The sequence below is a fragment of the Poeciliopsis prolifica genome, unplaced genomic scaffold (assembly GCF_027474105.1).
Source record: "Poeciliopsis prolifica strain line A6 unplaced genomic scaffold, Auburn_PproV2 SCAFFOLD041, whole genome shotgun sequence".
NCBI classification, from domain to species: Eukaryota; Metazoa; Chordata; class Actinopteri; order Cyprinodontiformes; family Poeciliidae; genus Poeciliopsis; species Poeciliopsis prolifica.
In genome coordinates, this window is record NW_026562416.1 from 4,063,982 (window position 1) to 4,090,809 (window position 26,828).

Below are 26,828 nucleotides of genomic sequence, written 5' to 3' on the forward strand. Positions count from 1 at the left end.
AGAAACTCCAGAAGACACAAGTGGAGGCATCAACAATTGACAATTGATTGCATCAAAGATTGCCTGAATGACAGACCACAGATTTTGAAGCTGAAGGATTGTGCGTCAAACTAGATGGCAAACAGCAAAGGAGCACCACAGGGTCCTATGCTGTCACAATTTATTTTGATTTTGTATGTATGAGACTTCTAGCACAAGACATCACCTGCAGAAGGTTTTGCAGCTCAGTGTGCTAGCCTGGAGTTTAAGGGTGGAAATGGCTTCTGGTTAATATAAAAGATTAGTTTTTATGAATGTGTTTATGAGATCAGAAAATTTGTGTTTCCTAGAATCTATTTTACACGATATTTTGGCTGGATAAGAGCTTCAATTCTGTAGTCTGTAGCCCAAATTAAACAAAGCCCAATACATGCTAAAGACTTAGTCTGTCTACACTTAAGCTCTCCCATGTGGCAACTTGCAACAATGTTATCATGCATACAGCATGAGTCAATTTTAGAAACAGCCTTGTGTCAGCCTATATGAGTTAACCAGAGTCTGCCACCTGAGAAGACACTTCACATTTTAATTTCCTCACGTCATTCTGTTTGAGGTCTGCAGTCTGCATGTCTTGGCTTTTTATAGGTCTGTGGTGGTGAGGAGCTCATGCCTGCAGTTATTGATAATAGCTTTTGGCCCATGCAGACATTGACATGGAGCTGACAGGACCTTTCCACTCGATTTAATTTGTCACTGAACATTTCATGTCATTTTACATTTGACCACAAATCCTTCTATATTTTCAATGAGTTGGTGTTACGGTCACTGACCTCTAGGGGCTCTCTTCATGAGAGAGTCCTCTCTCTCTGTGTTTCAGATGCACAGGTGAAATGTGTTGGAGCTCATCAGCCACTCCATAAAGAGCTTCATACAACCAGTGTTGGATCCCTTCTTGTTTGGGCCTTGACCTGATCTGACACTTTACTGGTGACTGAGTGATTTTGGCTGTGAGCCTTTGAAGTGTGTTAACCAAAACCTGTTGTTTTGTTTTTTTTCACAGTGGAAGCTGGTAGGGGTTCTCTGCCATTTGTGTTCAACTTTTTTCTCCTGTTTTGATGGCTAGCCAGGGAGTTCAGGTTTTGTACTTTCTTTTTCCTATTTACCATTAGAAAGTTCTTTTTAATTTCTTAGCTAGACAGGGGGGGGGGGGGTGTTTTGTTTGTTATTTTGGCCTTGGAGACCCTGAAGATAAATACTTCCCTGTGTTCTGTTCTTTGTTTTAGTTGACTTACCTGCACTGTAAATAAATGATCCACATTTTGCTACAGACAACTGTTTGTTTTTTTTGTGTTACAACCAGCGCCAGATTTTACCCTTATTGGTCTTGGGGGGGTTGTAACATAAGTGGGGGCTCGTCCGGGATTATTTTGTTTGTGTATGGCGCAATTTAGTTTGAAGGAGTTTTTAGATACTCCAACTGTACAACAGTTTGATGTCTGTAGAAAGGATGATTTGTATGAAATTGCTTCGTATTTTGGTCTCCATGTCCCTAAGTCTTTGCTCAAACGTGAACTGAAGTCTCTTGTCTTTAGTGTCTTGGTTGAAAAAGGTGTGCTCTCAGGAGAAATGGAGAAAGAGGACACCACCTGTTCTGAATCTGCTGATAAGCCTGAGGAGGTAGAGAAGACACCACCTGTTATCAAGCCGGATGGAAAAAAAACCACCAGCCTCTCTCCCACGGTTTGAGCCCTTCTCTATTGAATCAAGTCCGACTGTTGAGTCACGTCTGAAGGTACGTCTAGTTCGTCTAGAACTTGAAGCTAAAGAACGAGAACGGAAAGATGAATTTGAATTCCAGCTTAACTGCCGGAGAATTGAAGCTGAAACTGCCATTAAGTTGCGTCAGCTGGAGCTACAGTCTCATAAGCCAGCCACTGTTCACACTACAGGTTCTGGTGACAATGAAGACATCATTATGTCACCAGATAAACCTCCTCTTCTCTAGCGTCGTCTACATTTGACCTCAGCAAAAATATTTCCCTGGTCCCACCATTCCGGGAGACGGAGGTGGAGGCATATTTTAATGCATTTGAACGTGTTGCTGTTGCCCTTCACTGGCCCACAGATGTCTGGTCTCTTTTGTTGCAGTGTAAACTGGCTGGTAAGGCACAGGAAGTATGTGCAGCACTCACAATTGAAGACAGTCTTGTGTATGACAAAGTTAAAGCTGCCATACTCAGGGCATATGAGTTGGTGCCTGAGGCCTACAGGCAACGATTCAGAGCCTTAAGAAAATCCTCTACACAAACATTTGTTGAATTTGCAAGGGAAAAAGGAATGTTATTTGACAGATGGTGCCAGGCAACTAAAGCTGCTGATTTTACCTCACTACGTGAGCTGGTATTGTTGGAGGAGTTCAAAAACTGCCTTCCAGACCGCACAGTTTTATACCTAAATGAGCAAAAAGCCTCCACCCTACAAGAGGCAGCTGTCCTGGCTGAGGAGTTTGCCCTTACTCACAAAAATGTTTTTGTGTGTAAATCTGACCAACCGTCTCGTGACAAGACATGGAAAGATGTGCCACCATCTCCAATTAAGAACCCTCCAATTTCCAAATCAGAAAGACAATGTTTTTATTGCCACAAGATGGGGCATATTGTTTCTGACTGTTTGGCCCTGAAACGTAAACAGGCACCCCAACCACCAAAACCAGCTAAGGGGGTTGGCCTAGTCAAGACGCTCAGATCTTCCCCACAACTTTCAAACCTGAGTGAACCTGATGACTGTTTTAAGCCCTTCATTTTTGATGGTCTTGTCTCATTAACAGGTCGTCCTGAGGATGAGAAACCAGTGAGAATACTGAGGGACACGGGTGGTTCCCAGTCATTCATCCTGTCTGGTTTTCTGCCATTCAATGCTGATACTTCCTGTAATGCAAGTACAGTGGTACAAGGAATTGGAATGGCTTATGTACCGGCACCTTTACATCATGTTCACCTAAAGTCCAGGTTGGCCTCTGGATTCTTTAAAGTTGCGGTGAGAAACTCATTCCCTGTTCAGGGGGTTGAATTTATAATGGAATGATCTTGCTGGAGACAAGGTTCTTCCTGTACCTGAGGTGGTGGATAAACCCAGTTGCATGATGGGTGAAGATGAGTTGTTGGAAGCCCATCCTGATGTGTTTGCTGTCAGTGCTCTTACCAGGTCCCAAGCCCGTAAGCTGAAGGAAGTGAACTTGGAAGACTCTGTTCTAGGCTCTGCTTTGATGGAGGACAAGCTGCCAGCAGATGACCTTGTAGAACCAGCACCCCTCAAGGAGGACTTCACCCAAAAGTCTGAGGTTTTTCCCGCAATCAATGTCGCGTGAGAGTTTGAGCCAAGCTCAGAAAAGTGATGAAACTCTCATTAAATGCTTTGAAAGTGTGAGTGATTCAGTAAATAATAAGGCCCATAAATTTTATGTTGAGAATGAATTACTCATGAGGAAATGGATCTCAAGGCCTGCCTTGCAACAGAAAGGTGTTGGAGAGGATTGGGGAGTAGTATATCAAATTGTTATTCCTCAAGGTTATCGTGAGCAAAATACTGCAGATGGCACATGACCACTCATGATCAGGTCATTTGGGAATCACTAAAACCCATGACCGTATTCTGCAGCATTTTTTCTGGCCAGGCCTGAAAAAGGATGTTGCCAGGTTCTGTAGGACATGTAAAGTTTGCCAAATAGTGGGTAAACCTAATCAGAGGTACCACCTGTCCCTCTTAAACCCATTCCTGCAGTTAGTGAGCCTTTTGAGCGTGTCCTAGTGGACTGTGTAGGTCCTCTGCCCAGAACAAAAGCTGGTAATCAATTTCTCTTGACTGTCATGTGTGTTGCCACTCGGTTCCCTGAAGCCATTCCACTGCGGAAGATTACGGTGCCCACCATAACGAAAGCTCTTCTGAAGTTTTTTGCAACTTTTGGTCTGCCTAGAATCATACAAACTGATCAAGGTCGCAATTTTCAATCCAAAATCTTCAAGCAGACACTACAGTCTTTTGGCATTAAACATGTTCCCTCAAGTCCGTACCATCCCCAGTCACAAGGTGCTCTAGAAAGGTGGCATCAAACTATCAAGGCCATGATGAGAAAATATTGCCATGAAACAGACAAGAGCTGGGATGAAGGCCTTCCTTTCTGCTGTTTGCAGCCCGAGAAGCTAAACAGGAGTCTCTTGGTTTTAGCCCTGCTGAACTTGTATTTGGGCATGGTGTAAGGGGACCACTGAAGGTTCTGAAGGAGCAACTCCTGTCAGCTGAGACGCAGCCACAATCTAATGTCCTTGAGTTTGTCACACAGTGTCGGGAGCGTCTATACCATGCTTGTTCGATAGCAAGAGAGTCTTTATCAGCTGCCCAAGGAAAATGAAACATCTATATGACAAAAAGACTGTAAAGCGGTCATTTGAGCCAGGTGATAAAGTGCTCATGTTGGTGCCCACACCTGGCCCATCACTTTCAGCCCAATTTGCAGGCCCATATGTGGTAAAAAGCAAAGTCAATGACACTGACTACATTGTCCATACTCCTGATAGGAGGCGCAAAATGCGTCTGTCATGTAAATATGTTGAAGTTGTTTCACTCCAGAGAAGAAGACAAGGACACTGGTCGTGAGGACTCTCCGCAACCTGCATCAATCTCTGGTGTCTGGACATACTCCCCATGATGGTTTGAAGAAGAATGATGAGGGCCAATGTGGTAGGCTTTCGAACTCTGTCATTTTGGATTCTTTGGATGAATATTTGTCCTATCTTCCCCAGGGTGAGAAGGAGGATGTGGAAGGACTGATCAAGCTGCACCCTATGCTTTTTGGCGATGTGCCCTCTAGGACCTCAGTACTGGAGCATGACATTGATGTGGGTAATACCCCACCCATTAAACAACATGCGTACCGTTGTCCCCCAGTCAAGAGGGAAATGATGAAGAAAGAGGTTCAGTACTTACTGGAAAATGGGTTGGCTGTACAGAGTCATAGCTCCTGGAGCTCTCCATGTCTTCTGACACCAAAGTCAGATGGTTCTCAACGTTTCTGTACAGACTTTCGAAGAGTAAATGCAGTTACAGTCCCAGATTCACATCCATTGCCCCGTATGGAAGACTGCATAGACAGTATTGGTGCAGCCATCTATATAACAAAATTAGATCTGCTGAAAGGGTACTGGCAAGTTCCTCTGACTGCCAGAGCTTCTGACATTTCAGCTTTCGTCACACCAGACCATTTTTTGCAATATACCGTGATGGCATTTGGAATGCGAAATGCACCAGCTACCTTTCAGCGACTGATGAACGTTGTATTGGGAGACATTAAGAACTGTAATGTCTACTTGGACGACATTGTAATCTATTCATCAACCTGGACTGATCACATTAACACTCTGAAAACTGTGTTTGCTCGTCTAGCTCAAGCCTCCCTCACCTTAAATCTGGCAAAGTGTGAGTTTGCCAAAGCGGTGGTGACGTACCTTGGAAAGGAAGTGGGCCATGGCCAGGTACGTCCGGTGAATGCAAAGGTGGAGGCTATCCTAAACTACCCTGTGCCTACCACAAGACGTGAGCTACGCCGTTTCTTAGGATTGGTTGGCTATTATAGGTGTTTCTGCAGGAACTTCTCAGTGGTGGTGGCTCCTCTGACAAATTTGTGTAGTCCAAAGATGCCATTCAAATGGACTACTGCATGTCAACATGCATTTGACTGTGCAAAGTCCTTTCTATGCAGTGCTCCTGTATTGGCAGCTCCAGATTTCAGCAAGACCTTCAAGCTGGAGGTAGATGCAAGTGCCACTGGGGCTGGGGCAGTGTTGCTCCAAGACGGGACAGATGACATCAGTCACCCAGTTTCCTACTACTCAGCTAAGTTCAAGCCTCATCAATTAAACTATTCCACAATTGAGAAGGAAACATTAGCCATGCTATTGGCTTTGCAGCATTTTGAAGTTTATGTGGGTTCAACAAGTCCTGTGATAGTCTATACGGACCATAATCCACTGGTTTTCCTGAACCGCATGTATAACCACAACCAGCGGTTAATGCGTTGGGCTTTATTGGCCCAAGAATACAACCTAGACATTAGGCATAAGAAGGGGGTGGACAATGTGATAGCTGATGTACTATCCAGGATATAATGTTGTTTATCTCACTGTGGTATTGTCAGTTGAAGAAATGTTTTATGTAGGATTTTATGGGGGAGGGTGTTACGGTCACTGACCTCTAGGGGCTCTCTCATGAGAGAGTCCTCTCTCTCTGTGTTTCAGATGCACAGGTGAAATGTGTTGGAGCTCATCAGCCACTCCATAAAGAGCTTCATACAACCAGTGTTGGATCCCTTCTTGTTTGGGCCTTGACCTGATCTGACACTTTACTGGTGACTGAGTGATTTTGGCTGTGAGCCTTTGAAGTGTGTTAACCAAAACCTGTTGTTTTGTTTTTTTTTCACAGTGGAAGCTGGTAGGGGTTCTCTGCCATTTGTGTTCAACCATTTTTTCTCCTGTTTTGATGGCTAGCCAGGGAGTTCAGGTTTTGTACTTTCTTTTCCTATTTACCATTAGAAAGTTCTTTTTAATTTCTTAGCTAGACAGGGGGGGGGGGTGTTTTGTTTGTTATTTTGGCCTTGGAGACCCTGAAGATAAATACTTCCCTGTGTTCTGTTCTTTGTTTTAGTTGACTTACCTGCACTGTAAATAAATGATCCACATTTTGCTACAGACAACTGTTTGTTTTTTTTGTGTTACAACCAGCGCCAGATTTTACCCTTATTGGTCTTGGGGGGGGTTGTAACATAAGTGGGGGCTCGTCCGGGATTATTTTGTTTGTGTATGGCGCAATTTAGTTTGAAGGAGTTTTTAGATACTCCAACTGTACAACAGTTTGATGTCTGTAGAAAGGATGATTTGTATGAAATTGCTTCGTATTTTGGTCTCCATGTCCCTAAGTCTTTGCTCAAACGTGAACTGAAGTCTCTTGTCTTTAGTGTCTTGGTTGAAAAAGGTGTGTGCTCAGGAGAAATGGAGAAAGAGGACACCACCTGTTCTGAATCTGCTGATAAGCCTGAGGAGGTAGAGAAGACACCACCTGTTATCAAGCCGGATGGAAAAAAACCACCAGCCTCTCTCCCACGGTTTGAGCCCTTCTCTATTGAATCAAGTCCGACTGTTGAGTCACGTCTGAAGGTACGTCTAGTTCGTCTAGAACTTGAAGCTAAAGAACGAGAACGGAAAGATGAATTTGAATTCCAGCTTAACTGCCGGAGAATTGAAGCTGAAACTGCCATTAAGTTGCGTCAGCTGGAGCTACAGTCTCATAAGCCAGCCACTGTTCACACTACAGGTTCTGGTGACAATGAAGACATCATTATGTCACCAGATAAACCTCCCTCTTCTCTAGCGTCGTCTACATTTGACCTCAGCAAAAATATTTCCCTGGTCCCACCATTCCGGGAGACGGAGGTGGAGGCATATTTTAATGCATTTGAACGTGTTGCTGTTGCCCTTCACTGGCCCACAGATGTCTGGTCTCTTTTGTTGCAGTGTAAACTGGCTGGTAAGGCACAGGAAGTATGTGCAGCACTCACAATTGAAGACAGTCTTGTGTATGACAAAGTTAAAGCTGCCATACTCAGGGCATATGAGTTGGTGCCTGAGGCCTACAGGCAACGATTCAGAGCCTTAAGAAAATCCTCTACACAAACATTTGTTGAATTTGCAAGGGAAAAAGGAATGTTATTTGACAGATGGTGCCAGGCAACTAAAGCTGCTGATTTTACCTCACTACGTGAGCTGGTATTGTTGGAGGAGTTCAAAAACTGCCTTCCAGACCGCACAGTTTTATACCTAAATGAGCAAAAAGCCTCCACCCTACAAGAGGCAGCTGTCCTGGCTGAGGAGTTTGCCCTTACTCACAAAAATGTTTTTGTGTGTAAATCTGACCAACCGTCTCGTGACAAGACATGGAAAGATGTGCCACCATCTCCAATTAAGAACCCTCCAATTTCCAAATCAGAAAGACAATGTTTTTATTGCCACAAGATGGGGCATATTGTTTCTGACTGTTTGGCCCTGAAACGTAAACAGGCACCCCAACCACCAAAACCAGCTAAGGGGGTTGGCCTAGTCAAGACGCTCAGATCTTCCCCACAACTTTCAAACCTGAGTGAACCTGATGACTGTTTTAAGCCCTTCATTTTTGATGGTCTTGTCTCATTAACAGGTCGTCCTGAGGATGAGAAACCAGTGAGAATACTGAGGGACACGGGTGGTTCCCAGTCATTCATCCTGTCTGGTTTTCTGCCATTCAATGCTGATACTTCCTGTAATGCAAGTACAGTGGTACAAGGAATTGGAATGGCTTATGTACCGGCACCTTTACATCATGTTCACCTAAAGTCCAGGTTGGCCTCTGGATTCTTTAAAGTTGCGGTGAGAAACTCATTCCCTGTTCAGGGGGTTGAATTATAATGGGGAATGATCTTGCTGGAGACAAGGTTCTTCCTGTACCTGAGGTGGTGGATAAACCCAGTTGCATGATGGGTGAAGATGAGTTGTTGGAAGCCCATCCTGATGTGTTTGCTGTCAGTGCTCTTACCAGGTCCCAAGCCCGTAAGCTGAAGGAAGTGAAACTTGGAAGACTCTGTTCTAGGCTCTGCTTTGATGGAGGACGAGCTGCCAGCAGATGACCTTGTAGAACCAGCACCCCTCAAGGAGGACTTCACCCAAAAGTCTGAGGTTTTTATCCCGCAATCAATGTCGCGTGAGAGTTTGAGCCAAGCTCAGAAAAGTGATGAAACTCTCATTAAATGCTTTGAAAGTGTGAGTGATTCAGTAAATAATAAGGCCCATAAATTTTATGTTGAGAATGAATTACTCATGAGGAAATGGATCTCAAGGCCTGCCTTGCAACAGAAAGGTGTTGGAGAGGATTGGGGAGTAGTATATCAAATTGTTATTCCTCAAGGTTATCGTGAGCAAATACTGCAGATGGCACATGACCACTCATGATCAGGTCATTTGGGAATCACTAAAACCCATGACCGTATTCTGCAGCATTTTTTCTGGCCAGGCCTGAAAAAGGATGTTGCCAGGTTCTGTAGGACATGTAAAGTTTGCCAAATAGTGGGTAAACCTAATCAGAGGGTACCACCTGTCCCTCTTAAACCCATTCCTGCAGTTAGTGAGCCTTTTGAGCGTGTCCTAGTGGACTGTGTAGGTCCTCTGCCCAGAACAAAAGCTGGTAATCAATTTCTTGACTGTCATGTGTGTTGCCACTCGGTTCCCTGAAGCCATTCCACTGCGGAAGATTACAGCGCCCACCATAACGAAAGCTCTTCTGAAGTTTTTTGCAACTTTTGGTCTGCCTAGAATCATACTGATCAAGGTAGCAATTTTCAATCCAAAATCTTCAAGCAGACACTACAGTCTTTTGGCATTAAACATGTTCCCTCAAGTCCGTACCATCCCCAGTCACAAGGTGCTCTAGAAAGGTGGCATCAAACTATCAAGGCCATGATGAGAAAATATTGCCATGAAACAGACAAGAGCTGGGATGAAGGCCTTCCTTTTCTGCTGTTTGCAGCCCGAGAAGCTAAACAGGAGTCTCTTGGTTTTAGCCCTGCTGAACTTGTATTTGGGCATGGTGTAAGGGGACCACTGAAGGTTCTGAAGGAGCAACTCCTGTCAGCTGAGACGCAGCCACAATCTAATGTCCTTGAGTTTGTCACACAGTGTCGGGAGCGTCTATACCATGCTTGTTCGATAGCAAAGAGTCTTTATCAGCTGCCCAAGGGAAAATGAAACATCTATATGACAAAAAGACTGTAAAGCGGTCATTTGAGCCAGGTGATAAAGTGCTCATGTTGGTGCCCACACCTGGCCCATCACTTTCAGCCCAATTTGCAGGCCCATATGTGGTAAAAAGCAAAGTCAATGACACTGACTACATTGTCCATACTCCTGATAGGAGGCGCAAAATGCGTCTGTCATGTAAATATGTTGAAGTTGAAGACAAGGACACTGGTCGTGAGGACTCTCCGCAACCTGCATCAATCTCTCTGGTGTCTGGACATACTCCCCATGATGGTTTGAAGAAGAATGATGAGGGCCAATGTGGTAGGCTTTCGAACTCTGTCATTTTGGATTCTTTGGATGAATATTTGTCCTATCTTCCCCAGGGTGAGAAGGAGGATGTGGAAGGACTGATCAAGCTGCACCCTATGCTTTTTGGCGATGTGCCCTCTAGGACCTCAGTACTGGAGCATGACATTGATGTGGGTAATACCCCACCCATTAAACAACATGCGTACCGTTGTCCCCCAGTCAAGAGGGAAATGATGAAGAAAGAGGTTCAGTACTTACTGGAAAATGGGTTGGCTGTACAGAGTCATAGCTCCTGGAGCTCTCCATGTCTTCTGACACCAAAGTCAGATGGTTCTCAACGTTTCTGTACAGACTTTCGAAGAGTAAATGCAGTTACAGTCCCAGATTCACATCCATTGCCGTATGGAAGACTGCATAGACAGTATTGGTGCAGCCATCTATATAACAAAATTAGATCTGCTGAAAGGGTACTGGCAAGTTCCTCTGACTGCCAGAGCTTCTGACATTTCAGCTTTCGTCACACCAGACCATTTTTTGCAATATACCGTGATGGCATTTGGAATGCGAAATGCACCAGCTACCTTTCAGCGACTGATGAACGTTGTATTGGGAGACATTAAGAACTGTAATGTCTACTTGGACGACATTGTAATCTATTCATCAACCTGGACTGATCACATTAACACTCTGAAAACTGTGTTTGCTCGTCTAGCTCAAGCCTCCCTCACCTTAAATCTGGCAAAGTGTGAGTTTGCCAAAGCGGTGGTGACGTACCTTGGAAAGGAAGTGGGCCATGGCCAGGTACGTCCGGTGAATGCAAAGGTGGAGGCTATCCTAAACTACCCTGTGCCTACCACAAGACGTGAGAGCTACGCCGTTTCTTAGGATTGGTTGGCTATTATAGGTGTTTCTGCAGGAACTTCTCAGTGGTGGTGGCTCCTCTGACAAATTTGTGTAGTCCAAAGATGCCATTCAAATGGACTACTGCATGTCAACATGCATTTGACTGTGCAAAGTCCTTTCTATGCAGTGCTCCTGTATTGGCAGCTCCAGATTTCAGCAAGACCTTCAAGCTGGAGGTAGATGCAAGTGCCACTGGGGCTGGGGCAGTGTTGCTCCAAGACGGGACAGATGACATCAGTCACCCAGTTTCCTACTACTCAGCTAAGTTCAAGCCTCATCAATTAAACTATTCCACAATTGAGAAGGAAACATTAGCCATGCTATTGGCTTTGCAGCATTTTGAAGTTTATGTGGGTTCAACAAGTCCTGTGATAGTCTATACGGACCATAATCCACTGGTTTTCCTGAACCGCATGTATAACCACAACCAGCGGTTAATGCGTTGGGCTTTATTGGCCCAAGAATACAACCTAGACATTAGGCATAAGAAGGGGGTGGACAATGTGATAGCTGATGTACTATCCAGGATATAATGTTGTTTATCTCACTGTGGTATTGTCAGTTGAAGAAATGTTTTATGTAGGATTTTATGGGGAGGGTGTTACGGTCACTGACCTCTAGGGGCTCTCTTCATGAGAGAGTCCTCTCTCTCTGTGTTTCAGATGCACAGGTGAAATGTGTTGGAGCTCATCAGCCACTCCATAAAGAGCTTCATACAACCAGTGTTGGATCCCTTCTTGTTTGGGCCTTGACCTGATCTGACACTTTACTGGTGACTGAGTGATTTTGGCTGTGAGCCTTTGAAGTGTGTCAACCAAAACCTGTTGTTTTGTTTTTTTTTCACAGTGGAAGCTGGTAGGGGTTCTCTGCCATTTGTGTTCAACCATTTTTTCTCCTGTTTTGATGGCTAGCCAGGAGTTCAGGTTTTGTACTTTCTTTTTCCTATTACCATTAGAAAGTTCTTTTTAATTTCTTAGCTAGACAGGGGGGGGGGGGGTGTTTTGTTTGTTATTTTGGCCTTGGAGACCCTGAAGATAAATACTTCCCTGTGTTCTGTTCTTTGTTTTAGTTGACTTACCTGCACTGTAAATAAATTATCCACATTTTGCTACAGACAACAGTTTGTTTTTTTTGTGTTACAACCAGCGCCAGATTTTACCCTTATTGGTCTTGGGGGGGGTTGTAACAGTTGGGTCCAGCAATGGAATTCCAATGGCAACTTAACCATTCACAGAATTTGTCTTGTGAGGTTTGCATTCTACACTGTAACGTTACTCACAAAATTACATGGAGCTAAATGTGGCTTAGTAGAAGCAATGTAAAGAATAGTCGTCTTGCAATCCAGTTGTGAGCTTGATGCCTAGATGCTCCTGTAACATGTTGATATTCCTCTGGCCAGCCTCTTAATCTGAAATTAATTACTGGACTGTGTATAAAGTTATAAGTATAATGGCTGAATGCGGTTCTAGTGTGAAACAATCTTTACGACTGGAAAGAATTCACTCCATTCACCAATGTGATTTTTAACAGTGTAGTTTGGGACTTTTAAAGTAAAATTATGTTAAAATGTTGTAAGTGATTATTATCTTACTATCAGCAGAAAACTTTTCTGTCCTCATTTAGTTTCCTATGATCACATTTTCATTGAGTCCTTAACAAATTAAATAACATAGAAGCCAGTGATATTCAATAAATAAAGGAGTTTAAACATATAAACTTAATAAAACACATGCTGACAGTAGAATATGTAAAGCATTCATAGAAACTTCCTGTTAAGCATGTAAGAAAACAACAAAATTAAATACCTTGATCATACAGACTTTGCTTAGTTATTACTTATTTATGATGTCTGAGTTTTACTTGTAGACTCAATTTTTTCTTCAGTGTTCACTCCAGAAATAATGTGAACAACCCCAACTGACTCAAAGTATTGCAACTCTTTTGTGTAACCTTGACAATAATAAATTCACAACCAAAACCAAGCTAAGCGCAGACTGAAAGCTAACCCCAAAGACTCACTTAGTTATTTATTTAAGTTTATTTGATAGGGTCAGACACACATCGACACAGACAAACTGAACAGAAAAGCAGTCCCATGTTTGTGTCATAGTTCTTATAGCAACAGCTAATTTGCCTCTAGATAGGCTTTTAAACAGTACATCTTAAAACCAGTAAATACTGAACTAGTAGTCATTTAAAATAGCACAACATAATGTTGACAACATCTACACAATCATACATATAAAACAGTAAGACTTAAAAGTGAGACATAGAAGTGTAAAGACTTTGGGGTCTTTACACTTCCCAACAGGAATGCTGATTATGTTTATTTTACTATTAACATTGGCATTGTTTCAGTTTTTCCAGTGTGCGATTGTAAGATATTATGTGCTGATATGCAAAGCATCATTAAACAGGTTGTGCTTCAGAGTGTGGTTGTCTTTTTTGTTATTAACAAGTTAACAGCGTCTTGTTATTCCAGAGGAACATGTGCCAGAGGGAAAACCGCACTGCTTGGGGTGGGAGAGTATGAGAAGAGCAGGGCCTATGATAGACTGCTGACTCCAATTCACGTACATTTTTACTGCAACGGATATAGGCTCAATTAAGTTTATGACGTCTTCTTTTATCCTGAAGGTGCATAATCTGATTCTTTGTAGGGTAGTAAAGAAGATCTGGTGATGATTGAGCTGCATGATATATGGCATTCAGCATTGCGCAAGTTCAGGAACAAATATGACATATTTGTTCCTTGTGATGCACATAAGCTGATAAAATGGTGTGGAAGCAAATGCACGATGGCAACATGAACGTGTTTCAGCAAGTAAATTCGAGTATATTTGTAGGCTCAGCCTTTCTCCAGGTTTGTGTTTCTCTTGTTACGTCAGTCCCATTAGCGATGGTCTATATTTAGCAGGAGTTCTTAGCCAAACAGCGTGGGAGAGAGTTCTGAGAGATGTGAGCCTGGAAAGAGGTCAACATGGTGACAAAGATGAGCTGTGAGCAGTAAAAGAAGAGCCAAATGATCAACAAGTGATCAACAAAACAGAAATCTGAGCCAAATAATAATAATAATAATATTCTGTTCTGTTCTATTCTTTTCTATGCTGTTCTATTCAAGTTATATTTCTAATGTTTTAATAATCAATAAATCCTATGAGCTCTAACCAGATAACAATTACCTCATTTAGAAACTAATAATTATGTCTCAAAATTTCCCAATTACCACTATTTGTCAGAAATACAAAATCAGTATTCTGTGATGTTTTCTTCATTAAAACTATAGTGCATATAAGGAAATAAATAACACGGTCAAACTTGTGTCCAGGCCCGCCCAAACATGCAGGTATCATATTGCAGTGTGCCACAGAAACATCCGAGTTCAAATTTAGCCTGGAACCTTTGTTGTGTGTCATTTCACCTCTCTTATTTGCTGCTGGCATTTGTAGCATACTGCAGAGAGAATTTGGTTGTTTACAACAAATGGGTCACAAGGTTGTTAAAAATACAATTCAACTTTCCATCTTTTGACAGGTTTTTAAGATACGTTAAAGACCCACTTATTATTCAATTTGTTTAATTCTTTTTTAAGTTTTGTTTAACTGGTTTTATCAGTGTTCTCATTGGTTTTATCTGCTTTTAATCTGTACTATTTTCTTGGCTATTGTTTTATGTTATCTGTCCATCACTATGTTTGGAAGCTCTTTATAAATAAAGTTAATATAATAATTATTAACCCACAACTCTCCAGAACTCTCACCAAAACTGTGATAATCTTCAAATACCTTTTAATTTCTTATTTGCATCCAAACAATTCAATTGCAGCTACAATCAAACACTTTAAGAGCTTATATTGCATGTATAACCTATATATACAAGTCTACATCAATCATGAAAATCTACAAAATAATTTGACAACAAATATTCTGCTGAAGTCAATTAAATAGTCCTTTGTTACATAAAATGCACAAGCGACAGATGCCCAAAACAAGACATCAACAGCACAGCATGCAGCTGTCTCCTCAGTCATTTATATTATGAGGTGTAAAGTAGGATTGGTCATAAAAGCAGGAACAGAGGAGGCAGTTACTGTAAGAGGAGAACGTGTGGCGAGTGCAAAATAGGAGAGAAATGGAACTTGAGAGAGGACAATATTAATTATTCATGTCATGTTTAATAATAAAATGAACTCATTCTTACTCATTTGATTCAGATCAAAAAAGGTGCCAGGTATTGAGAATTATGAGTGCTAATGTAAATCATCAGAAAACAAAAAAATCTTAATAAAAACTACCTGGTAAAATCTCACAACTTCCACATTTTCACCATCTAACAATGTTTTCTATTGTATTTATCAACCTCTTCATTTGCAAACGGATGTACGTGTTCTTATGTTTAACATATAATGCATAGTTTAACTAATAGAAAGCTATCAACCATCACTATAATAGTACAAATTGTTAAACCCTGGTTTATGAAAATCAATCTGGGATAATGCAAACAGGTAAGCAGTTGCAAACAAAGAAAATATCAAAAGGTGGAACAACAGCAGGACACAGTACAGTAAGTCAAATAGAAACCAAATATCCTAACAACTAAATAGAACACAGTGAGGTGTATATTCTTTGGTTTTGATACCAGGGCTATGTATGGGTTTGGTACAACAGCCAGAAACACACACATTTTGGATTCTTCTTTTCTGTTTTGGTTATATCTTGAAAATGATAAAATAAGAAAATATAGGTTTAAATGATTTTTATTAAGGCCTCATGCAAATTACAAAAACATCCTCAACCTGGTGTGTAGTATTTAATAGTATTCATTGTACAACATTATTGAGAACCGACAGTGATATTACTTTGGAGGTATCTTCATGGACTCTGTGTCTGTTTTGGTTAATCACATAAAGCAATAAAAGAACAAATTTGGATCCTGCTTTGAATGGGAAGGAGGGCTAACATTTCACTAATATGTTCTTTACTTTGATTATATTCACTGCACTGTGACAACAGGACTCTATGACAAAAAAAATCTAAAGACTGCAAACTAGACAGGTATTCCTGGCATACAAATGTGAGCAATGTAATAATATTCAGCATAAGGGTGTTATAAATGCCAAAACATTAAAATCTTTTTTTTAAAGCACTGTCTAAATGAAATATTTATCATAGTACAAGATATTGATGTTGTGCTAAATTCTTTGTGTTTAGTAGAAATTAATTGATTTGTTTTGACAGGCAGGCACTGTAATTCTTAAATGTACAACAGCTTTTTTAAGTAAGACATGTAAGAAGAGTATCACCATTATGGAGAACAATGTTGAAGTCACCTGTCGGTAGTTTTATAGTTATTGATGATCTTTGCGCTTCTAATCATCAACCAAATATCAAATATACAAAAACACAGCAAAAGTTAGGAAGTGCAAACAAAACTTTTTTTTCTCACATCATCTGAAAAAAAATAAATGTTTTTAACTGAGGTTCACAGTTTGGAGGTCAATGAACTGTTTGTTTCATAAGGCAAGCTTTTGTTCATTTTCATGTTGTTATTTATCAGGATTTCTCAAGTGAGAAGACCAGAAACAAGAAGAAAAACAGAAAATTTAAAATGAATGCACTCAAATCAACATAGCTGGCAAAGCCAAATATTTTCATCGAACACATTTTCAATATTGGTACATTTAGGAGAAAAAACATTGTAGTTGAATGCATCTTATGTAAAACTTTGAGGAATTTAACAACTTCAAAACCAGTGACTGGAATTACTTTGCATTTAGGTTTGCCTTATTAGGTTTTTTTATTAAAATATATAGTCAGAAACATGAAGTCTAAGAAATTGTAAAATTTCCAGATGTCCTTTATTGGTAAGCATAAAAATGCAACAGTGCATTTCCTCCAAACGTTGTAGGTTTATAAGACAATATTCACATGTTTCCCACACAAATCTAGCCAGAAAGGTCACTATATTCATATTCTGTATTGCAAATTAATATGCTATTCATCCAAATAGCAAATTATCTGCTTTACTGACAGAATCTTATTCCAAATGATGTAGTGATGCATCTAAATTTAATAATGAGGAATACAACAATATTTCTCATCATTGCAACTCTGAAGTTATTTTAGAGATAAAATTCAAACTGGCAAGATGTATATTTCCTTTCCAATAACTTTACAATTGAACAGTCATCTTGAGAACTCAACCTGGTGCAAAACTATTTATATTCTTACTTAAAGTTAGTTATTTAATTGTTTTGTCAACATGTTTGCTACTCATTAAGACCATATTGTGAGGCTACCACATCAACTTGCTATACAAATGTTAGTATAGAAGCAATACAGTAAGCACTCTACACAGTGAATGGTGTGTAGGGTCTAATTTAGTGATTTGTGCAGAAATTAATTGTCAGCTGCCCTTTAAATGTTTGTTTTGTTGTATTATCCCAGGGATCATGTTTCATGCGCAGGCATGGCTGGGCTAATTTGTTTGACTGGAGCCATTGTGTCATTGTTGACAGCTGTCGCAATGATGCGGCAGTGTTGCATGTCATTCCAGTCTATTCTGATTCTCAACACAAATTATTTTCCAATGTTTTTTTGTTCCCAACGTATGTGGCAACCTTCCTGCAACCATAGATAATAAAAACAAAATGCAAGCAAGTAGTTGTACGTTGTTTGTATTCGTCAGACTTAGCAATACTCTGTTCTGTATTTAGAGGACCTCTGTGATGTCTCAAAATAATGTACACAGAATTTGGGATTTGTCTTTTAGGAGCGATTGTAAAGGTATTAAACATCTATCAAGCAACAAAATATGATCATTATAGTTTGTAAACAATATTTAAAATGAATTTGATTGACCTACAAACCTCACTAGTAAGTCAACTCATGAAACAGAGTTTACACAAATTAGTTTTTATGAGTAAGAATGTTTGAATTAGCAGGTCAGACCTCAAAGGAAATTGAATATCAGTATCAGCTTGTAGGTGTTTGATGCATCCACTAAATATTTGTGAGCTTAACACAAAAACCCATAAATTCATCTTTTAAAATGAAAATAGTCCTTGCTTTTTTTCCTAAATATTAAATATCTAAAAAATTTCTACTGTTTCAATTCTGTAGTAAACAGAGAAAGTGATCTTTTTGATTGGATGTGTGAGGGAAACATCCTCACCTTTCCACTCCTCCTTCCTTTCAGCAGGTAAAGTGCAGAAATCCTCACCTAAAAGCCACTAACTGCTGCCTTCCTTGTGAGGGAGACACCTCTGCCACGGGCTACAGGGCAGCGCCAGCAGCAGGAAGAGGATTCCTCCCACAATGAGAACAGCGCCTGCACAGCCGATACACGACACGGACCAGGAGAGCTCATGGTGGAGAGGAACCGTGTGGTCACTGGCCAAGAAAGATAGGACAGACTGGTGGAAAACCAAGAGAGACATGAGCACCAGAACACCTGTAGGAGGCAAAGAACAAGAGATGAGGAAAAAACTGTTTTCTAAAAAATAACATTTAGTTTAATAAGCCATATAAACCCGACCTGTCCGTGGCTACCCTTACTGACCTGACAGGATAAAACATATGGATGCTGGCTTCAGAAAGAAGATAATCTCTTTACTGAGTGCCATGGTGATGCAGATGGCCCCCATCACCATCAGGAAAAGGCTGAAAAGGGCCAGCATTGCTGCAGCAACATTCAAATCTGATCACAGGAAGAGGAATTCATCATTAAAGCGTAACAAATCATCTATCCCTACTATATTTATCAAAATTACTACATGGAGGCCAACAGAACGAGAGTGATGAGCCACCAATGTGATTTATATGAACGTCTGTCTTTCTTTATTCACTCTATGGCACTGTGTAATCTTAATACATTATGAAACTGCCAGAGAAAATGAGAGGTTAGACAGCAGCGCAGAGACACTCAAACAGTGTGGGTGGAATACATATTAAGCACTCAGTGCAGACAATGGCCAACCTGAAGGAGTGAGGCGAAGAGGTGAAGGAAGGCACATAGAAAACAGAGTGACAAAGAGGGGAACAGAGATGATGGAAAAAAGACAATAGCAGCAAAGGAGGGGGGCCAAACCTAAACGACGCAGGTATTTAGAAGTAAATGTGGACAAAAACTATGGAAAAAAAGGATGTGGATACATGAGATGGGAGATTATGTGACTCACTTTTGTGTGTTGTCTTCTGAAACATGACAGTATTTTCCCCCGTGGTGAAAAATTTGAAGTAGGTGCAGTTGGATTCTGCAGCAGAAAAAGAAAGAGCAGCTCACTGTAACTGACATGAACACAAACTCTGCCAGGTAACATCCATCGGCAGCAAGCAATCTTGATCAACATCTTATTGAAATTCAAGGAGCCACATCTCACATCTTCTCTCACATCCCACCCCTGTGCAATTGGATTTTAATTGTTCTCCATCAACCATAATCAGCTATGAGCGTCAATGACAAGCTCAAGGTGACAACCTAAAGCTTCCTGTACAATTTGTATTCTGCTGTTCAGATGATGTGTTACAGCAATTAGTGTTTTGCAGTCAAATTGATTCTGACACCTCTATCTGTTCTCTTGCACATTTGCAAACACGACGGAGCAAACACACACACGTCACTCTCAATTAGTCTGATGAAAGCCTCGTCCTCAAAGGGTTCTGCTGTGTGTTTTTCATATCACATCAGCCATCAGAGTTCCAGTGTCTGCTCCACTGTTAGGAAAATTTAAATCCCGACATCAAATATGATGAAGCTACAACTTGCACTAAAGATGATAATGACATCTTTTACCTATGGTCAAAGTTATTATGCTTTTGGATCAATAATGATTTAAAAATCTGTTTCCTACCTAAATGTGACAATTGTACATATGATTCTTTAAAAAGTAGAAAAAAGATACTTTTTATTAAAATGTAATATTGTAATAATGATCTATATATCATATTTTATTACCTGGAGGTGGAAAAGTGGCCCTGATTTGAAAACCCTGTCCATGTGTAAATATTCTATATAATGTGTTCCACTGAAATTAATTACCTTTTGAATGATATTCAATGGGTCTGATGTTTCCAATAAATGTATTTGTTTAGTGTTTAGTGCATCCCTAATGATCTTGTAGGTGAAAAGTAAAACCCAGAAACATATAAAACAGAAAACTTTAAAGTGATTTGGGTCAGAGTAACTACCTCATGAAAAAGTAAGATAATGTAAGTAGCTGTGAAACAGTAAAGTACAGTTAATATTGATTTATATTGGAGAAATTTAAAAAATGACAATTCCGTGTGATTTTCACAAATATTATATAAAAGCCTTGAAGAAAAAAAGAGAAATATAGAAACTTCACAGAACTCAGTATGTCCATTTTATCAGGGTAAATGAAATCATGAATTTACAAAATGTTCTATTTTCTGACTTGGAATATTGCTTTTGTCTGATGTTGCCAACAAATGTATGTTCTTCCCTCAGACATCATTTTTATGGGACAATAGAGATAAGTTCTGAATTGTTGACTGTAAAGAAAACCTAGTCAGAAGCTCAAGTATTGTTATACCTGTTATGAAAAAAGAGAGGATAATTTCAACCTGACATGGTTACAGTGACTCATGCAGTAAGTCAGCCAAACTATTCAGACAAATTGCTGTCACACTATGAGCCAGACGTGATTTGTCTAGGCCAGAAAGTCAGGTGAACCTCTCAGACAAGCTTACTCACTCCCTCAAACTGAGCTGTCCATTGGGCTTCACAGTCAGCCAGTTGGCCTGTCAGTCATCTGCCTGAACCTCACTTCCTCAAACAGAACATGTAGCCATCAAAACTATCCCCATGAACCCATCCCACATAGTCAGATATCTTTAAGTCACCTCCAGGCAGCTCCGCAGGTCCACAGCTCTCACGTTCTGGGTCGATATCTGACACCCACAGGGTCTTGGTGCAGCCCTTCCAGAGGCCATAGTGAGCCGTCAGGCATGTCTGTAAAAATAAAAACCAGACAACACAAGACATAAAGGAGGGTTCAGTCTCTGTTTTGAAAAATATCAGGTTTCAGTTGTTTTTTGTTTTTTTTCTTCTTCTTCCTTATCCTGACTTCTTGTTACATGCTTTATATTTTTAAATCAAATGTCATGGTAGTGCTGCTTCATGTTTTACCTGATTGTTATAAAAATTCTTTGGGGGCGCCAGTTCCACCCAGAACTCTGTCCCGACTCCAAGGACCGTCAGGACGACACCAACTATGGCCACAAAAAATGCCAGCTTGATCTTATGAGAAAAACACAATAAATCAGAATTTATGTATTAATAAATTACTTTCTCTTTTTTTTTTACGTCTCTTGTAGACATATTTCAAGCGTTATGTCAGTTACAACATATTCATGAGGTGGTGCACTTAAAATGGCCACCACATTATTTTGGTTGTTGTATAATTTTGACTTTAGTTTTCTTCACATGCAATCTGGATGCTAAAGGCATCACTTCAATCATTACTGACCTCTATTTTAATATCCTTTATGTCATTACATGGTGAAAAGATGCCAAAAAACTATTCGTATTGTGTTATGATTTTTGTTCGAATTTCCAACCATGTTTAGCTACTTGCTTTGCATTACTTTGAGCCTTGCACTATCTTCAAATTGATTGATTCTGGGTATTTAATAATGCTTGACAAATACAATTTTGGTGTATGTATTTATATACTCAGTTAGGACTGTATATAGCCTTCAGTTGTTGAATAAAGCTTGTGTATTCTCTTTCACTCCAGAAAAAAAATGACAAAAAAACAATGCTGTTTCTATCACTTTTACACTGAAAATAAAATTAGAAAAGGCCTCATGTTCATCACTCCTACACATATCACAACACTGCATCAGGTTGGTGCTTCCTGTACCCAAATCATAGCTCCCTTTCTAGGGCCTGAAGGGTTCAGCTCCCTGAAAATCATTGATGTTCCTGATTGTGATTCACAGTATGCAAATTGAATAACTAAAATGACCACACTGCCTTTTTTGAATGCAAAAATTTGATTGAAAACCTACTAGGGTTGGTCAGCTGGACAAAACAAATCTGACTTTCTGTGTCAGTCTGAATTTGATGATAGCCTTAATTCTCATTTCTTTAAGCCTCATGGCAATCTTGATAGGAGCTGCAATTAATTTAAGTGCAGAGCATAATCGCTTTCAAATTATTTTTTTGTTTTGCCTGACATGCTTGAATCCATGATTAATTGTCTACACAAAACAGAAAACAACAGCTTCATTTGACAAAAATTAAAATAAATTTACTAACAGGTTCAAGAAATATAATTTTGCAAACATAGCACCCATATTATTGTTTTTCTGCTGTAAATAATTTAGTTTTTAGGCCTGGTTACTTTGGTCATCCACTTGTTAACTTATTCAATATATATATTTCAGGTTTTGCTATGGCCAAGAAAAAACCTTGGGTGAAGTTGTGGACATAACCAGACAAAGTCAAAGTAAAATCTTTGAAATATCTTCATAAAGTGTACAGTGATGTTACAGTGTTTATCCACAAAGCCAATGGTTAACAAGTTGGGGAAAAATTATTCAAACTTATTACTGAGACACTGCAAAGAATCAACCAATTACACACAACTGCAATGATAGTGCTTGCAGTACCATATAAGGCCACTGACCGACATGTACCAATACTGTATATATTGGTTTTGGTACATGCCGGTCAGTGGCCTTATATGGTACTACAAGCACTATCATTGCAGTATAAAGCTAGAGTTTTAAACAACATTACTGTTTTAATTTGTTATTGTTTCAATTTAAGAAAATTTCAAACTACTGGAAAAATACATGGACACTATTCAAAGGCTCTCACCTTTCCCTCCTGGGCTTCACTCATGGCATGTCCAGCTGACGTTGTTCTGCGTCTCTTGTTCCCACCAAAGGTGCTGCGTCCACCCATTAAACTGGCCAGGCCTCCTGTGCCTTGTGCTGGTCCTCCTGGTGCAGCCATTCCACCTGCTCCTGCTGTTCCCGGGACCACGGTGCGGCCCTCCTCGTCAGTCAGAAAAAATGTTGACCACATCTTGCTTAAAACAGAGTGCAGCCCCAGCTATAAATCTCAGTCCGTTGGGTGGTTTGTAGTTTTTGAGGGATAAAAATAGAAATGGATTGTTTACTCTCAATTTGTGATTGTCCAGGAAATGGAAAAAATGGGGGTAAGAATCCCTCTCTACAAGTGTATCACACACTTGTAATTGAGTTTTAGAATACAAAAGGTTCAGAAAAGATGAGGTTGACGTTGTTAGGTATTTTCCTCGAACCTATAATAAAATAACCACAGACAACGTATATGAATTAAATATGGTCAGGCTTCTGCAGAAGGAGAAATCCCGATCAAAAGCTCCTCCGGGCTGGTCAAAAGAGAGTTCTGATCTGCTTTCACGTGAGCTCCCTCTTTATTGTCAAAGCATCAAACAACAGAGGTCATAAAACATTTAACACAAACAGACCAACAACTCAGTTCCAGGTGTGATATCTAATTTACAATCTGAGCCCAGTTCAGCTCTGGGTCAAACTGTCACCTAAGACTGGGTAGATAAACACCAGAGAAAACTTTAGGGTCTGAGAACCATAAAGTTTTACTATCTCGCATGAAGACAGTCGTAACCTCCAGGTCAGCCCATACACACATAAGGAAGAGGACACTTTAACAAAATGATAATATCAAAAAATCTCTAACAGACGTATTTCAAGATAAAAAAAAATAAAATGCAAAAGCAGCCTACAAAGGAGTTTTTAGGAGTGTTTCTGGTACTTGAATACCGGTGGAGTGCAGAAGGCAGAAAAGCTACTGGAAATGGGATTGGAAAAAGAGCGAGGAAAAAAGTCAAAATAGAGTCAAAAGTGATGGTAAAACAGAATTAGAAATATCAATATTAACAATGTTAGCTCATTCTTACCTCACTGCCCCCTCCCTCAAGACAAACATGACATAATGACATTAAATTACTGTGATTACATTCAATGTTAACAAGTAAGTTAAAGTGAATGTTGGGCTTCTAAACTATACATCACAATGAGACTGACATAAAAAGAAAACCGCTTGTAAATGTGCGAAGTATTTGCAATACAATGTTAAAAAATATTTCAAATGCATTAAGTTGAAGTTAAAAATAATTTTATGGGTGTGTAGTTTGTATTATACACATTTTATTGTAATTTTGGTTGTAAATACCTATATATATTCTGAGGCCATTTAAAAACAGAATCATTGTCAAGTCAAAGGCTTTTACATTGTTTTTCTGAGACTTTAACTGCTACACGAATACGCTGAATCTTGAACAATTTTTGCTGGTTCTGTAAATGAAGCAGCTGCTCTGCTGCATTCCAAAAGGATGCAGTGACAACAGACTTGACAGGCAATCTTTTTTGTTGTTTGGTAGAACAAAACACATCCCCCAGGGAGACCACAATCCTTTACCGACACGGGAGCATCTGTCTTGTTAACAAGATGAAGAGTTGTACAGAACAAGTTTTCAGAGGTGCTCTGAAAGGTCCATGTAAGTGTGACAATACCAAAAACAACACATTATTTTAACTGCACATTTTTCACAATGTGTAAGATTCCTGAAGAATTTGACAAACAATCCAGTCTGCTATTCTTATCAGGTGTGTCATGTACCTTGCAAAAATAACCATCACAAAAATAATAATCGCACTGCTTGTGTCAATTTTGTTTTCACATCACAACCTAATTTTTCAGGGTGTTTTATTTAGTTTATGTGAAAGATCAAGTCAGTAGCGAAGGATCGTACAATTAAACTAAAACTATTATATGGTAAAAGCTATGGGAGTTTTTTTCTTGGCTCTGTGTTTGATAAATGCTACCTTACCCAGACCTAAATTCACAGTTGTGCCACTTCTCATTTTTGATTTGAACATAGTTCTGTCAAATGAGATTGAAACTATCCCTGTATTAATTTGTCTTCATGGTGTTTGTTCACAGAAAAAAAAAAAACTCAAAGAGCAACTTTATTTATATTGAGACTAAGTGACACTGTGATTCCCAAATAGGTTATTTGGGAATCAAAACAAAAATTACAGCTAAGACATTAATATATTTCCTTGCACCAGGACAAGATATGAAAAGTTGAAGAGGCTTGAAAAGTTTTACACAATACTGTATCTGTCTTGTTTACAACAGTATTGTTTCACTTTTGTTTACAGCTTCTCACTATCTAGCATCACACCAATATTAGCAAAGTGAAACATGAGACAGGCTTCATTACACTACGGTATAATAATATAACAAAGCAAAAACTATTTTCATACCACTGCCAAGAATCGAAGTCTTGCTCCTGGTTACTTCAAGGTGAAGTGTTGCCAGGCACAATAGTTAATATGTAAGGAAGAATATCTAGAAAGGAGTTCCATCAAACCACTAAACTGCAACCAAAACAAAACAAAAAAAAATTCTTTTTTTTTGTTTTTACCTCAACTATACTTCAGAAATGGAGTCTGAGGACAAGCATAAGAGCAAATTATGCTACCAAGATAGAAAAGTATTTAAAACTTTGCAATAAATCAATCTATGTCATTCTTTAATACATTTTCTTGGGTATTTGAGTTCAAATCAACCTGGTAATTGTTCCTAAATGTAAAACAAAATGAGTGGTTCTATTTTCGCAATAGTTATTTACCATTGCATACTTTCTTAACTAGCACTAAAAATGCACCCAGCATTCCTTTGTCATAATCACAGTGTTAAATACGCATCCCCTGGATTTACGAATGCACAGCAGTAATCATCAACAACACCAAAAAGTATTCACACCTTTCATTGCAGCTGATTATAGACTGATGCAGGTGGTTTAGAGCATTAGAGAGTGTTGAAAAGAATATTTGTACAGGCTAAGCATGATATGTAAAAATAAAATATTCACTCCATTCTTCTTAAAGCTGGTAATCGTGCTCCTCACAAGGCAGCCAGAAGAACAAATTGGAAAACCAAGAAAAAGCTCTCTGCAGGTTTAAACATCTTCAAAAAAAGGCATTAACAAATCCATCTGAGGGTCTCAAAAACATTAAAAAAACTCTGTGGGTTTTTTGAATCAAATCTTATTGACTACAAACTCCATGAACACTATTTGCAGGCAGCCTTTGAAAATGATGATCAGCGGCTTTTTTCGCTCCAAGCCCTGCCCTCCCATACACACAAAACACACTTGAGAAGCTAAATAAAACACCACCATGCCAAAGTTAGACCCATTACTTTTATTTTGTCACACTTTAACACTTGCTGCAAGCGTGCGTCACAATATTCGCCGTCACTTCACAAATATTACAACAATGACATTAACGAGGTAGCTGACCTGTTTGCTGACCTGCTTTTTGTGTGTGTGGTTCTGCTCGGAGTGACGGAGGGCGAGGTGGGGCGAGGCGAGGTGAGGCGAGGAGAGGGAGTGACAGAGGGTGGGAAAGGGGGGAGGTCAAAGTAGCTTGGTGTTACGTCTGCAGCAGGATAGGTTGGCTGGCTGGAGGGGTTGAAAAATAATACAAGTTAAATGCCACTATGTGCGTATACACACTGAAAAAAGCTCGCTCTGTGGCAATTTCCATTTTACGTGAGTGTATTTTCTGATAAACATTTGTATGTAGATTGTCAAGAAGAAAATATATGTTTGGTATTTGTTTGTGGAAGTGTATGCACATTAATCTCTTTTAGCTAAAAGACTCAGTTTCCCAAACTAAATTCCTAAAATGTGCTTGTGTGTGTGAGGTACAACGCCACTGTGAAGCTTTTGTAAGTCAATCCGTTTGTTTATTCTCACTACAACAGTTATGCAGA

At 39.7% G+C, this 26,828-nt stretch overlaps 1 protein-coding gene across 5 annotated transcripts in view; it reads right to left on the minus strand.

Annotated features, from left to right (window-relative positions):
* Window positions 1–26,460, minus strand: part of LOC129375967 (voltage-dependent calcium channel gamma-6 subunit-like) — a 59,488-nt gene extending 33,028 nt beyond the window's left edge. For 2 of the 5 annotated variants that reach the window (XM_055055363.1, XM_055055365.1), the window contains exons 1-7: window positions 26,353–26,460; window positions 22,854–23,301; window positions 21,156–21,266; window positions 20,870–20,978; window positions 19,186–19,260; window positions 18,567–18,704; window positions 18,228–18,458 (exon numbers count right to left, since the gene is read on the minus strand). In XM_055055363.1, coding sequence (XP_054911338.1) covers window positions 18,238–18,458; window positions 18,567–18,704; window positions 19,186–19,260; window positions 20,870–20,978; window positions 21,156–21,266; window positions 22,854–23,063 — 864 coding nt within the window. In that variant the 5' untranslated portion in view covers window positions 23,064–23,301; window positions 26,353–26,460 and the 3' untranslated portion in view covers window positions 18,228–18,237. Of the gene's footprint in view, window positions 1–15,160; window positions 18,459–18,566; window positions 18,705–19,185; window positions 19,261–20,869; window positions 20,979–21,155; window positions 21,267–22,853; window positions 23,302–25,814; window positions 26,117–26,352 lie in introns of those variants that run through there. The other 3 variants (XM_055055366.1, XM_055055367.1, XM_055055364.1) reach the window with 3 other exon arrangements.
* Window positions 26,461–26,828: the final 368 nt, after the last annotated feature.